The sequence below is a fragment of the Zonotrichia leucophrys genome, chromosome 4A, assembly GCF_028769735.1.
Source record: "Zonotrichia leucophrys gambelii isolate GWCS_2022_RI chromosome 4A, RI_Zleu_2.0, whole genome shotgun sequence".
In the NCBI taxonomy this organism is placed as follows: Eukaryota; Metazoa; Chordata; class Aves; order Passeriformes; family Passerellidae; genus Zonotrichia; species Zonotrichia leucophrys.
The window spans coordinates 1,498,057-1,512,784 of NC_088174.1; the positions used below are offsets into that span (position 1 = coordinate 1,498,057).

At 51.9% G+C, this 14,728-nt stretch overlaps 2 protein-coding genes across 21 annotated transcripts in view; both read left to right on the forward strand.

Annotated features, from left to right (window-relative positions):
- ARHGEF9 (Cdc42 guanine nucleotide exchange factor 9) overlaps nt 1-14,728 on the forward strand; it is a 218,482-nt gene that overhangs the window by 90,798 nt on the left and 112,956 nt on the right. For 2 of the 20 annotated variants that reach the window (XM_064713022.1, XM_064713020.1), the window contains exons 1-2: nt 8,007-8,101; nt 8,205-8,266. The exons of 10 other annotated variants lie outside the window; for them this stretch is intronic. Coding sequence is in view for 4 of the 10 variants with exons in the window: in XM_064713020.1 (XP_064569090.1) it covers nt 8,074-8,101; nt 8,205-8,266 (90 nt within the window). In the remaining 6 variants the exon portion in view is untranslated. Of the gene's footprint in view, nt 1-4,275; nt 4,421-8,006; nt 8,102-8,204; nt 8,267-14,728 lie in introns of those variants that run through there. 8 more of the 20 variants (XM_064713016.1, XM_064713021.1, XM_064713025.1 and 5 more) reach the window with 7 other exon arrangements.
- Nucleotides 4,057-4,236, forward strand: LOC135447865 (uncharacterized). Its single transcript, XM_064713031.1, has one exon. The coding sequence runs from the start codon at nt 4,057-4,059 to the stop codon at nt 4,234-4,236; it is 180 nt and encodes a 59-aa protein (XP_064569101.1).

Sequence of the window (14,728 nt, forward strand, 5' to 3'; positions counted from 1 at the left end):
ATTGTGACACAATCTTTAGCCTGAGTTTCCTGTTCCAAGGTGAGGCATCTAAAATAAGTTACTCCACTCTGCCTGTCCCACAGTGAAGGCTGTTACTCTGCACAGGGATTGACATCAGGACAGGGAATTGGAGCTGACACCGTGCACAGCCCCAGCCCCTGCAGTGTCCCCTCATGGTGTGGGGACCTGGGGGCTGTCCTTGCTCGGGGAGTGCAGGATCTATCAGCATTGCAGCCCCAGACCCTGGCTGCTGTGTTTGCCGAGCTGCAAGGAGAGGGATGTGCTGATTACTGGAGACATCCATTGGAGGGAGACGTGGTCACAAGGCTGAGCCCGGCGCGTTCCGCACGGGAGGATTTGGCATCATCCGCTTCCTTGGCTTGCAGAATTTCTGTATTGTAATTAATGCCAGTGTAGGGCCCCCTGTTTGTTACTGGGGTGTCCAGAACTGCCTGCCCTGTACCCGTGTCCATCAGATGGGTGCGGGTACAAAGCGGGATGGGTGCGATGTGAGCGGAGCCCCGGCTCCTTCCCCGCTGCTGTCCCTCGCAGAGGTGCTGAAATTCCGCCCTCCCTTCTGGTCCAGCACAAGCCCTGGCTGGTCCTGCATCACAAACCGTGTTCCCAAAGCTCCTGCAGCGTGTTCTGTGCGCTGAGGGATGTGTGGTTTATGTAACTGATACAAATCTTCCTCCTTTCGCTCTATACAGAACCTTAGACCAAACTTCCCAGAAAGAATTCTATGAAGTTCAACTTCACCGTGGTTTTATATAAACCCCTGCTGTGTAGGTGTGCTTTATCAGGAAGGCTTCTAAGAGAAGGTATCATCCATTTTCGTAGTAAAATTAACATTTAGTGCACGCAGAAGGCATGGGAAATTATATAAAGCAGCAAGTACTGTTGGGAATTCTGCGAATATCATTTAAATAGAAGCTTCTCTGCAGTAAATCTGTTTGTGCTGCTGTTACACACACAGACCCTCCTTTGGAGCTCCAAACTGCCCCTGGGTGAGGGGAGGCACCCGGGGCTTTCCTGCCTGGTCTTTTAGGGGGTGTTGGACCTGGGGAAGGGGGTGCTGTGGCTGAGCCTCTCGGGTGCTGCATCCCCCGGGTGCAGCATCCCTGGGCTGCAGCATCCCCGGGCTCCCCAGGGCAGGCAGCACAGCAGTGGGGTCCCCACAGGCTCCCGTGGTGGGGTTTGGGGCCGGCAGCCCAGGCGGGGCTGGCTCTGTGGTTCTATGGCTCTGTTGTAATCCGTGCCCTCCCCCGCGCTCTGAGTGGCTCAGCTCTCGCAGAATGCCAGCCCAGCGCTGCCAGGCTCGGTGCTGGCAGTGAATCCCTCCCGTTGGGCTCCGGAAGTGCTCAGTGAGCATGTGTGAGGTGTGCACCTTTGTTCTGGAGGGTTCCCAGCCTCTGCTGCTCCCCCTGCCCTGCTCTGGCTCCCCTGGCTCCCTGCAGGGCTTCTCCCTTGAAACCTCGCTGGCATTCCCAGGAGGCAGAGCCAGGGATGGGCTGTGCCTGCTGAGGGTCCCCAGGCCCTGGGGAAGTGGGAACCAGCAGAACATCCTCACCGGGCTGCTTCTCACATTTCCTCTGGGCTCCACACCCAGGCTCCCTCTGCGCTCACTGCAGTTTAGAGGAAAAGATAAAGTGGCCGTAAAACCCCTCTGAATTCAGGCTGGTTGTATGTTGTGGGGAAGTCGTTGCTGCTTCTGAGATTGAAACTGGAATTTCCTGGCTGTTTTTGTAAGTTCAGGTTTATGGTTTGGAAAATTGCCTGTGTTGTTTTGGGAAAGGATGGTAGCAATAATAATAAATATTCCACATCTATTACGTGTTGGAACAAAACAATCTCCGAGGTCCCTTCCAGCCCAAATCATTCTATGTTTGCTATTCTGATTAGTCTAAAATTACATCAGACAGACTGGCTATCCTAAAAATGGATCCTTGATAGAAAATGCAGGTTTGGAAGCTGGAGGTGAGGCAGACCCATCACCTGGATCCAGCCTGGCCTGTGTGCTAACAGGACAGCCTGGGGCAGCTTTAAAGGAGCCTCCTGTGATTTTACAGGTGAAAAAGGGCTTTTCACTGCCCTCCTGAATGAGAAAGTCCCTGCCTGGACGGAGCAGGAGGGAGCCTCTGGCTGGCACTTATCACCCAAAATAAAGCACATAAGGAACCTGAACTGTTCTTGTTTCTAATGCTGCTCAACACAGCCCAGCCTCTGCATCTGCAAACACATCACAGCCTGCCTGTGCTCCAGAGCTGGTAAGAAATGGGCAGGATGGTGCTGGCTGAGTGCTGGTCTGGCACAAACCAGAGTGGAGGCCATCAAGGGAAGCCCCGTGAAGACTCAGTCTGTCCTTTGTTGGTGTTTGGGGTGGATACAGGACCCTCCTGGTTTTGAGGGAGCCCTCTTGGCAAAGAAAGAAAATGAGGCAAGCTTTGCATTGAACAGCTGGGTTTGGTGTTGGTGTTGTTACGAAAATTAATCCACAAACACCAGTTTATGTCCAAAAAGGAGACAGAGGTGTCCACTCTGGCTTTATTTGAATAAAGGGAGAGGCCATGGGGCATTCCCCTGGGATCTCTCAAATTTTTGGAGGATGGGGCAGGAGCATCACCCCCTGGCCCTGCCCTTCCCCAGGGAGGACACTGCAGGACAGGCTGCCCTTGGTGGTGGGGTTAAAGCATGAAGTTGGCCAGGTTTAGACATGAAATGCTGCCCAGCTCTCCCCGTTTGCTGCAGGGGAACAGACCAGGTGCTGTGTGGTGCCTGTTGGCCTCGTGTCTGTGTGGGAGCGTTCGGAGGCGCAGCTTTCCTGGAAGGTGCCGTGCTCAGCCCCCGGATGCACATTTTAGTGCATTATGCATATGCATTGGCAGCATTTCTATATTTGTCTTTGTCTGGAAAATCATTTGCTTTTTCCAGCTGAGTGTATCTGGTCTGTGTGCGTTGTGATGCCTCTCTGGGGTACCTGCTGGTTCTGGGAGCTGAGATTGGGGTTTGGGATACAGCACCTGGCACCTGGACCATAAACCCTGAGTGTGTGTGTGATTTTAATGTAGGAACGAGCATTTCTGGCTGCTGCAGAAGGAATAAAGGTCCTCCATCTGTCCTACCCCCCTTTTATAGATCTCTGTCTGTAGAGTCAGAATTCAGTTTAACTCTTAGCTGGAGACAGCCAGCACAGTGCTGAGGGGAGATATTATAGGATTCGTGATGGGAGAACGACTGCACAGAGCTAAACCGTGATTCCCCCTGCCCCACTCCCACATTTCAGGCTGACAGCGAATTCCCAGGTTACCACGAGTTGCCTTTTTGTTATTTTGGCCGCTTTGCTCCCGCTCCCCTCCCCGTTCCGAGCGAGCCCGGGGCTGCGTTTTCCAGGGCGCTTCCAGGGCAGCCGCATCCCGGGGCGGTGCGGAGCGGGATGTGCGCGGCTCGGAGCGCTGGGAGCCGCCTCGGAGCCGCCTCGGAGCCGCCTCGGAGCCGCCTCGGAGCCGCCTCGGAGCCGCCGGGCCGGAGCATCCGGGAGCGGCGCGCCGGGAGCGCGGGGCAGAGCCGCGGCTGCGTGGCGCTCGCTGTCACGGCGGGCGGAAGCCTCGCGTATTTATGGAGCCAGCGCTTCCTTCTGCGTTTGAGTGACAGCCAGGATGCCGTCGCTGCCTGGTCACTGGAGCTGATTAGTATGCGCCAGGGTCCGCCTCGCTCCGAGGGATGCAGCCGCAGCAGCTTGCAGAGCTGTCACACTCACACGGGCTCCGTATCTGCACTGGCTTGACGAATTAAAAAGCGAGCCAGCCAGCGAGAGAGAGACCCGGAGAGAGAGGGGGGACGAGACAGAGAGAGAAGCTTGCAGACAGCGCTCGCTCTTTTCCTAAAGGAAGGATTTTGCATCCCGAGTGCTCACTGGTTGTGATGATGCTTCACTTAGCGGGCTCAGAATGAGCTAGAGACAGCAGATAGGGGAGAAACTAAAGGCAGAGCACAAAGCATTACGAACCAACCCAAAACCAGGAACAGTTTTCTCCTCTATTCTAGCATGGTGGATGTATGGACAGTCTTACAGAGCAGAGGTTGACTTCTCCAAATCTGCCAGCCCCACACCTCGAACACTACAGTGTTCTGCATTGCACCATGACCTTGGATGTTCAAACGGTGGTCGTTTTTGCAGTGATTGTGGTGCTATTGCTTGTGAATGTCATACTCATGTTCTTCCTGGGCACTCGTTAAATGGATTTTTTCTCCTGAGCTGTTGGGGGCTACTACTACCACTAGCAATTCAACAAGAGAGCACGAGCGGGAGAGAGAGAGAGAGAAAGGCGAGAGAGAGAGAGAAAGAGAGAGAGAGATTTCTTACTGAGGGGGGAAACGCGTTGAGCTTCAACATGGCCTCGCTGTGATATGTATGACGTTGGTATTATTATCTCTCCCTAAATCTTTTGTCATGTCTTGTCTTTTAAGTATGCCTGTAAGTGTAGCTGCTTTTGCCGGGGTTTTAAATGTGATAAATAATAATAATAATAGCGGTCCAGTGCTCCGTGGTTCTGTGCTAGCGAGACAGAGCTGTGCTTCTTTAGGCAGCAGCAGAGTGGAAATGGTCTGTCTGTGGTGAGCACTGGCTGTGTTGTTTTGCTTTCCTTTGAAATAGAGGCTCAAGTTGATAATAAGTCATTTTGTGTGCGATTTCTAGCAAGCAGTTAATGTGCAATGTCTGTGAGAGTAACCGTGTAGGTGCCAGGTGAGAGGTGCTGCTGTGTGCAACGGAATCGAGCTGTGGGCATTTTTTGGGGGGGAGGGTGGTGTTTGAGAAATCCTATTAAAGGATTAAATCTTTGCTAAAATAACATTCAGCCACAAAAAAAAAAAAAAAGAATAATTCTACTTACTGTATTTATCTGTGTTGCTTTGATGATCTGATTTGATTTCTGAAGATTCAGCCCCAAAGCCTCCAAATTCTATGTCCACACTGATGTAACCCAGCTCCTTTCTTTAGAGATGTGAGAGGCACCAAAACATAGCCTGCTGGGTTTTTATTCTGGTTGTACGTGGTTTCTGTCTCTGCAAATTGGGAAGGAAAGATCAAAGGGAAAAAGGGAAATACAAGCTTTGTTTTTCTTTGCTAAAGCAACAGATACGGAGGGGTTGGGTTTTGCTTTGATTTTCTAGAGATCTGATTTTGGCTTGCTTTTCTTTTTTTCGTGTGTGTGTGTATTTATAAAATTTTGGGGAATGTATCTAAGAAAAATCTTTGCCCACCTCAAGGATAACGAGCTTTTGAGATGGGTTGCTTCGCGTGACTTTATTTACATTGATTTTCTGGAAAATGAAGTGCTAAGTTGTGCATTATGGGCTTGCTGGAAAGGTGTCCAGCAGTTAGAGGTGTTTCTAGCCCGAAATTGCAATGTTTACAGCTTGGGAGCAGGCTGGCTGGGGGCTCCAGTGGCAGCACGAGAAGTTTGGAGAGAATACGAAGGGAATGTCTGGAAAGAGTAATGCCTTTTCCTCTGGAAAATGTATCTCTGTTCTGTGCTTCTGTTAGAGGTCTTCAGGATTTTTTAAATATATTATTTCACCCTCCAGAAAAATCAGAATTTCTTAAAACAAACAAAAATATCAGTTTGAAAATGTTTTTATCTTTGCTGATGGTCACTGGAATTTTATTGCCTTGATAATTTAATTAGTTCACGCTTATTCCAGCTGTCTATTATTTATTTTATGTCCTCTGGAAAAAAAATAATCATGTAACTGATAGATAAAGACAAAGCTGGAGGTTACAGATGGAGACATGGAGTTATTTCCCAATGGAGGTTTGTGTGCTGGGAGTTAAATGCCGAGCAGGGCTCGGGAGCCGATGGCTTTTCCATGGTGGCATGACTGGAAATGGAGTTAAATCCTGCAAATTTGGCACTTTCAAAGTGCTTTTAGCTCTAAATAAAAGAGAAAAAAAAATTTCCCTGAATGCCAGAGTGGGAACAATCATCCCCAAAAGTGTTGTGGGGCAGGAGCCACTGTTTTAGTGAGGAGGAAAGGGAGAGCCAGGGATCCAAGCCCAGGAGGATGCTCTGGTGCCTGCTGGCTCCGTTCACCCTCTGCACTTGTAGCTATCTGCAGGAGGTACCTGCTTCCCTTCACAGCAGACTGAGTCAATCTTCTTCCCTAAAAAAAACCGATTGAATAAAATTGATGCTGACGATGGTTTGGGTTGTTAAACAGCTCAAATTTGGTCTATTTGCCTGTTGGCCATTCTGTGTCATTAGTTTTATAGGTTGCAGAATCTCCTGGAAAGGTAATAAATGAGCTGAGATCACCATGGAGAGGGAATTGATCAAACAGCAGCCAAAATCATCCTTTCAGGGGAACAGCCTTGAGCGACAAAGGGATTTGGAGGAGAAAGGCTGGAAAAATGAGCAAAAACCCAACCCCAAAACTGACCAGCGAGTTACAGTGGGCCGTGGCTGTGCCTGAATATTTATTTTCTCTGGCACTAAGGTTTACCTTTCAATATGATTTCTACGAGGAATGCCCGGCGCCTGCTGCGGTTTCCTGGGCGCATTCCTTGATCCAGAGCTCGGACTCCTGGGGAGATATTTGGGAATGGTGTGTGTTGGGTGCTGGATGTTCCTGCCATGCCCCATGGTCCTTCTGCATTCCCCCCTGTGGTTCCATCCCTGGGGGCTGTGCTGGGGCTGTGCTGGGGCTGCATGGGGAGGATGAGGGGTTGTGCACGCTCAGCTGCTGGGAGGGAGCGCCGGGAGCCGAGTTCTTCCCGTCGCGGAACCTGCTTGCTTGGGAGAATTCCTGTGATTTTAGTACAACTTTTTGCCTTTTATTCCTCCTGAAGGCTGGTGGAGTTAAAGAAGGAAAGTTAATGTAGAGCAATAGGAAAGTTGGCAGCAGCAAACTTTGTTATTGTAGCAGCAGTGTTCTCGTTATCTCGGGCTTCCTGATGGAATTTTGGGGGAAAGGAGAGGAAGCGAGAGGTGAAAGAATGAGCGAGGGCTGGGCTGGCTGCTTGTTTAGCTTGGTCTCTGTCTCCCATATCAGGCCTCAGTGTCCACCTGTCCAGCCCTGCCCCAGCCCCAGTTCTGTATTTTGGCAGCTGCAGTTTGGCATTTCCAGGCGTGCAGGAATCCCTCTGTTCTGCCAGGCTGGGCACAGCGGCTCAGCCCACGGTGAGCACCGGGAGCTTTCTGGGGTGACAGCGCTGCCAGTCCCCACTAGATCCCTGTGCCCCCAAGGGACTGTGCCTGCACTGCTCTGGGTGGCATTTGCCTGCTGTGAAATTCCCTGGGATTGGAGTTTTCCATGTCCTGGGACCATTGGGGTCACGCTCAGGTCCCTGGGGGTGCTTCAGCCCCGTGACTCCCCTGGGTTTCTTCACTTTTGTGGGGATGCTCAGACCCAGGGATGAGGCAGAAGGATCATTCCTTTAAAGGAATCAAAGTGCTGACCCTCTGAAAAATATGGCCCCAAAGGAAAAAAATACAAATTTGTCTGCAGAAAGCATATTTGTGATGCATATAATCTCTTTCCGTGCTTCTGCTGTGTTTGCTGAGGCTGGGTGATGGGAGACCTGCCTTGCTGTTGTCTGCTTAAGCAGGATTCAATGTTATTTGCCACAGGATTCATGAAAATGCCTCTGCCTGTATCATAGCAACCCCGTTTCCCACAGTCCATAAAAAGTCCATTTCTCCCGAGCAGCAATCCGCCGTCTTAAAGATTCAGGCACCTCCTCGGCAGGGAAAGGGGGATGTGCCCCTCTCCGGGTGCTTCCCTGAGAGCTTAAGCGTCGGGATGATCCCGGCTTGTCCTGCCTGCACGGCGCTCCTAATGCTCTGTCTTTAAGGCAGATAAAGTGCTTTCCCTTCGGGTTTCGAAAGGCTTCCTCCCCCACCCTGGCTATTTCCCACCTCTGTTTAAAACCTCACATGACAAGTTGGAGGGGATGGGACAGCTCCGAGCTCGGTGACGCGGTGGCTCTGCCCTGTCCTGCCATTTGGCTTTTCCCCCGGGATGGCAGCAGCACAGCCCTGGCGTTTGCTGGGGAGGGAGTGAAGATCTGCCCCGATGCCAGCCCTTCAGTGGGAATGCAGAGGTGCTTTCTCAGCCCGTAGATGACTGTTATTAAGAGCTGCATGTTCACCTGACTCCTGCCCCCATCTGTTTGCATAATGTGGTTATATTTCTTTTTGGATCAGGTATTCAGTACACAGCCCAGCTGCTGTGTATAATGTCTGAAGGAAAATTGCCAAAAATCCATGTAAGTTTTTTGGTTGGGTTTTTTTTTTAGTTGTTTTGTTGGGTTTTTTTTTTTTTTCTTTTTTTGGTTGCTTTAGTTTCAATTTGTGACTAGAAACCCCTGTCTGTGTTGTCACTTCATTTTGTTGTGGTGCTTGGTTTGTGTGTTCAGCTGGGTTTGTCTGTGTGCCGTGCCTGCCTGCATGTGTGTCCGTGTGCTCCGTGTTGGAATGGTGATCTCTCCCTGTGTGTCCCAATTCCTCTGTGCATTTTCTCAGCTGGGTGTGACAGTGTGCTCAGTGTGTCTCTCCCAGTGAAACCTTGGGAGGGATATTTGGGTAAAACTCAAGGATTTGTCTCGGAGCTGCGGAGGCTCCAATGAGGAGAAGTTGGGAAGCTTGAGGAGAGCTCCCAAATGTTAATAATTGTGTAAGAATTGTCCTGTTTGAGGAGGGTGCTTGTGCAGGGGTTCCAGGGCTGGCAGAGGATAGTTCTGCCAGCTCCTGGCTTTGCCACGGATTTACTGTGTGGCCTTGGGCGCGTTCCTTTGTTCTTTGTTGCCTTGTGGCTTCTCTTTTCCATCTGGGATAGAGGAATATCACACAGCACCGAGGTGTAGCCATGATCTTGTCCTGTGTGTGCCCTTTCTGGCTGTTCAGGAACATGTGTGTGCCCGTGTTGGCCCAGCTCTGCCCGTTGGAGCTCTTGTAGACAGCAGGAGCTGTGGTGATTGATGCTTCCCACTAAAAATAGATGCTCCTGGAGGAAGAGCTGCTGGAGGAACTGTGATTTATTGTCTTTATTTTATTAGTTGTGGTTGAATTTCTTTCCTGGGTGGAAATGAGTCTTAATCTGCGAGCACGACAGACGGCTGGGGTGGCTCTAACCAGCAAAGGGCCATGTGGCATCTGCTCCTTATTCCTGCTTTTCCTGGGAATTACTCTGGCATTGTCAGAAACACCACCTTGATGGTGGGCAGGGAGCGCCCAGAGCTGTGCTGGGCAGCCTGAAAGCTTCACCACCCGAATGAAAGAGAATTTTGGGGGATGAAGGGAGTGCGTGCATGCCAGGATTTAAAGAATTAGGTCTGGATCTCCACGGGGATATAATTTCATAGGAGTGTGCTGCTTGGGCAGCTGCCCCTTGTGCTCTCACAGAGCTGGGGAAACTGAGGCACGGGGTGGTTGCAGAGTGGCGCATTTTGGGATGGGGTTAGTGGGGCTGGGATCTGGAGCAGGATGCGGGGCTCGCCAGTGGGGGAGGCTGTTTGCCACCGTGTTTGGGGTCTGGTTTGTGCATTTTCCTGCAGCCCTTGCCGTGGGGCAGCGCCGGGGCCAGGCTGGTGCTGGGCACTGTGGCTGAGGCTGCGTTTGGGGGATTTGGGAGCCGGGAGCAGCCGAGTGTGGCCGTGCCCATGTGAAGGGCCATGTGGCTCAGCGCCTGCCCCTTCCTTTGCATCAGCTGAGACATATATAACACAACGTATGGGCTGCTGGCAGCCGGCGTGGGGCTATTTTCGGCTGCATCGCGCTGAGCCCGCCCTGCTCGCCGGGCTGGGCTCAGTCTCCGGGGATGAGCTGTTCCCAGGGCTGGATGAATCCCTGTTCTCCCGGGATGAGCTGTTCCCTGCCCCTTGCCCTGCTGCAGGACCGGTCCGGGATGGGCAGGGCCGGCACTGACCCCTGTGGCTGCTGGGGACAGCCGGCAGCGCGCCCTGGGTGCCAGGGAGGCAGAGCAGGCTCACCCCGCTTAAAGCAGCCCGGCTCTTTGTTTCCCCTTTTTGTCCCTGGATAAAGCCCCAATTGCTTGTCCCTGGCTAAAGCCCCGAGTGGATTTCTAGGCTGGTCACAGTGGTGACATGAGCCGTGTGTGCCCCGGTGTCCTCCTGTCCTTCTGGAGCGAGGCTGTCGCTGCCCGGCGCGCCCGGGGCTCTGCGCTGTGCCGGGGGCTCAGGCTGGAATGTCCTTCCCGCTGCTCCTGCTTGGGCAAGCAGCGAGCCCGGCTGTCCTGCTCCCTGCCAGGGCTCTGTCCCCAGCCCTGCTCCCCTCCTGTCCCGCCTGGAATGCTGAGGACAGTGTCTGGTTTTCAGGGATGCGCTGCCCTGTGCCGCAACCAGGCATCCCGCAAAATCCCTGGGTGCTGCTGGCTGGGTTTGTTCACCCCCAGGACTCGGGATGTTTGTCCCAAAGTTTCCAAAGGGTTAAGCTGCTGCTGGTGCCAGTTTTGGGGGTTCTGAGCCCCTGCACGGGAGCTCAGAGCTGTGAGAGTGGCTGCAGCTCACATCGGGAGATGCTGGAAGAGGAATCAGCCCAGCTCCGAGGGCTTGGAAAGCAGAAGGGACAGAATTGTGTAGGAACCGTTCCCTTGTCATCGGGCAAATGCAGTCTGGCCTCAGCTACACGAACAGGACAAACCCCTAAGGACCCGTCTTCCACCCCAATAGGAGCGGGTTAATTTGCTGGGCATATCTGGGGAAAAGTTTTGTCAAATTAAATTGTTCAGTTTGACAAAAGCATCAGCTCTTGCTGGCATTACCAGAAAACAGGTTTTTTTCAAAGCATTTCTGTGGACCTCATTCCCCTGCTATTTCTGCTGCTCCACTCCCCTGTATTGTGCTCAGTAAATCTGACAAGGTTCTCTCAGTACGTCGTGCACTGAAGTTTCTGTTCTGATACCAAATTTAGGGAAGGCTTGTTATCTACAGTTCTTTCTTCCTGGCTTGATAAGGTGCTGATTAATTTAATGCAACTCTCTTTCCTTATCTAGTTGAGCTTCAGTCAGTTTTAGTATAATCTTGAGAAAGCGTGATCAATCTTTAATGTTTGTTTTTAAGGTTTATTCCAAAGTCTTTTAGGCACGCTGGATGTTTGCTCTTTTGTGAAGTTCTAGGAGAATTAAGTTAAAAAGTAGCAATTATAGAAGCAGTTTTGAATGCAGATGAAACATTTTAAAGTTGCTGTAGAACAAGAAAGAGCAGTTGGCTCTGATGAAATTTCAGGTGTTAAAATAGAATTGTCTTAACTCTGGTGCTGGCTGCGTAAGGCAGGGAATATCAACAGAGCCTTGTATGGGCATGAGGATGGTGCAGGGCTGAAGCAGAGGGCCTGTTCACTCTCTAGAGGTGTGTGTAAGGTGAGAAGGGGACGAGGGGACTGTCACCTGTCCCTGTGTGGGGAATTGTCCCCTGATTTTGCCCGAGCACACAGGCAGGAGGAGCAGGCAGTGCATGAAACCAGGCTGTCATCGGTGCGAGGCTTCTGCCGAGATGTGGTGATCAGGGGCTGACATCTGCATAGATTTTCAGTCTCCTCTGGTCCAGGGGAGATGGATTTCTGTTCCAATGCCCAGCAGCAGATCGATCCAAGCTCCTGGATACTGAGAGTTTTGCAGAATTGTCAAAAAGTCTTTCCTAAGGAATTAGAAGTGCACCCAGGCATGGAGCAGAGGAGCTAAACCTCCCAAACCTGCAGGCTGGGAACAAATTTGCTTAAGACTAACGGGCTGCCTTAGAACTAGAAATGTTCAGCCAGGAGAAGCCTGGCTTCTTCAGTGCACACCCAGAGCCTGGGAAGTGTGTTCCCAGGCATTAACAGGAGGCAGACTGTAGATTTATGGAATTCAGGGAGCACTGGTCCTGCTGCCCCCAGCACCCCTCTGCAGGGCTGGGTGCTGCTGAGCCATGTGCTGAGGCCAGCCCCGATGTCCCTGTCAGCCCAGTGCCATTTGCAGATTGTCACCGTGGCCCCAGCTGCCACAAAGCCCATTTTCCCAGCTGATTTGAAGCTCAGTACGAGCCTGTGTCTGGTCCCCAGAGCCCAGGTTTGGCTGGAGGTTGTTGGCAGCGTGTGCTCCGTGCTTCTCCCTTTGCTGTCTCCCTCCCTGGCTTCCCTGTCCCCTGCTCCCTCCTGCACTGTGGTAGAGTTGTGTGCTTTGCCCCAGAAAGCAGTGCTGCTTTAATCTCTGATTTCCAGCAGCTGCCAGGCTGTCCCTGTCCCTCCTCCCCACACATGTCAGGGCACACACATGTGTACATACGTGTGCAGGCAGTGCTGCACCTCCCTGTGGGTCACTCTGGACATGGCCAGGGAAACCTATGCATTAAAACACATGTGCATATGTTTTCCTTCCCAGATATATTTTGGAAAATATGAGTCAGCAGCAGCAGCAGCAGCAGCAGGCAAGAACATATTACATAATCTCTGGGAGCCAAGAAAACCTCGCAGTGTATTAGGAGCGAGGCTTTCTGCAAGCAGCAGCTTTCACCATCATTTTGGGGCCACGCATTGGCCTGGGCCCCTCAGTCGGTGGCCTCATTTCCATCATATCCTCTTGTGTGCAGTGCAGGGAAGCAGTCCCGGCAGCCTTGGGTTTTGTTATATTTTTAAACCCCCCAGTACTGGTAGAATCTCAGGGCTGTGCTGTTGGTAACGACTTCTCTCTTGTTCCTTAACATGTTCTCCTGCACAGAGTCTGTGATTTTCCTTTTTGGTTCCCCCCACTCCCCACCTCCTGCTGTTTTCTCTCAAATCGCAGCACTGAGAGAAATGGCACATGAGTGCAGCTGGAAATAGCTGCTGCCCCCTCCGCCTCCCCTCTGCTCACGGCCACCCACCTCCTCCACCTACTCCCAAATGGGAGAGTGAAGTCAAGAGCCACTTTTAGCCCCGGGCTGCTGCTCCTCGGCTCTCCCCCTCTCCTCGCCGTGCGTGCCCTGCCCACACAGCATTCAGAAGGGCTTCATCACCGTTTTAGGGCTCCTGCAGCTGGATGAGTGCTTGTCTGGTCCCATTGGGATCTGTGCTGGAGCATCAGGGATCACAGGGATGCGCAGTTTGCTCCGTGCTGGCCGGGCGGGGAGGGGGGAGCAGCAGGAATTATGGACACGCAGAGGAGCACAAACAAAAATCCAAGGGAGTCAGACAGCAGGGATGCCAGGGGTTTGAATCCTGAGCACTCTTGTGAGCGTTGGCGGGGCAGGGATGGGAGCAGGAGGCACGGAGCCCTGCACGGCGGGCGGGTGCTCTCAGCTCTCCATGGTGCTGCAGCTCTGCTCCTCCATCTCCAATGCCAGCCTTAATTCCAGGCTGCTCATGGAATCCCTGTGTCCTGCAGGACGCCTGGAAAGCCTAGGAGGGGAATGGGCGTTAGCAGAGTGAAAGCAAAGGAAGGAAAGGCCTTGTTTGTTTTTAATTTGCCCGATAAAAGCGAAAGGTTTTGAGCAGCTTTGATCTCTGAGGGCAGTGCAAATGCTTTCGCAGTGGCTGAGCCCGTGGGTGCCTTTCAAGCACAGAGAAAGCTCAGTTGTGGTTTTCCAATATCAAAGCCTTCCCAAGGAGGCTGAAATTGCCCCGCTGGCTGAGAGCAGGAGTGCAGGCAGCTCCGTGCCCTGCCTGGGACAGTGTCTGAGCTGCAGAGCACACTGAGAGAGACACAACAATTGGTGGTGACAGGATAACGTGTTTATCCAGAGCACTCTGTCTTCACCTCCATTAGCTCTCGAGTTTCTGGTGTTTGGAGACAAGAGAATTTAAATCTATCTTTTTAAATCCAGAAATCTCTGTTACAACTAGAAATTCTAATGAGCTCAGCAGAGGGGATGGGCTTTTCTGTTCACCATCCATCAGGGCTCTCCATTATTTATTGAAAAGCCTGGTTTGAGCTGTGTCTGCCCAGTGTTTGGAGCACCTAGGAATGATGGGGCCCTCCAAGGGCTGGGGTCTAGGGGAACTGCCCCCCATTCCCCACCTCTTGCTGCCAGGGTGATGCTGCAGGGGCCGTTTCATCTTTCTACAGCTTTGTTTCTCTTTCTGTAAAATGTACAGAAGGAAATTGCCCTTTCCTGTTCTAGGGTTTGGCAAGTGAGGATGAGAAGCGCTGTGTTGGAGGCAGGTGGGATTGGAGCAGATGGATGAAAAATGCCTCTCACCCTCTGGGCTTTGCGGGGGCCCCTGGCAGAGCAGAGCTCCCACCCAGGAGCTCCCTGCTTTCATTTAAAGCAGCATCTTGAATTCCACCCGAGATCCCAACAGTGATGTCAGCAGGGCTCCACCAAAGATTCATTTGGCCTCAGATATTTTGCATATGCAGCGTCAGAGCTCAGCCTTCTGTTTTTGCAGCTAGAGAAGAGCTCTGCACCTCTTTAGAGCCTTCAATAATAATACACTTGCTCTCTGTTATTAATTCATCTAAATGAGGCTTTTTTGTTTCTCTAAGCCTTTTGTGGTATTTCTGTGCTGTCGAGAAATTAATCTGCATTAAGTAAAAATACCTCAGTAAAACCAGGAGCTTTGGAGTAGCTGTTGAGCGTCTTGTGGCCTAAGCTCTGGGGCAGAACCACCCAGGGTATCCACAATTCCCACCCCAAAGCCTGCAAAAAGAGCCAGGAGGGGCTCATGGGGCACAAAGGAATGGCACAAAAGGCACCCAAGGCAGCCCAGCCATGCTCTGGATGTGCTGTCTCTGACTGAGTGGCATGAGCTCACAT

Bases quoted from the DNA above. Each gene is read 5' to 3' on its own strand.
- LOC135447865 (XM_064713031.1), top strand. From the start codon at position 4,057: ATGGACAGTCTTACAGAGCAGAGGTTGACTTCTCCAAATCTGCCAGCC.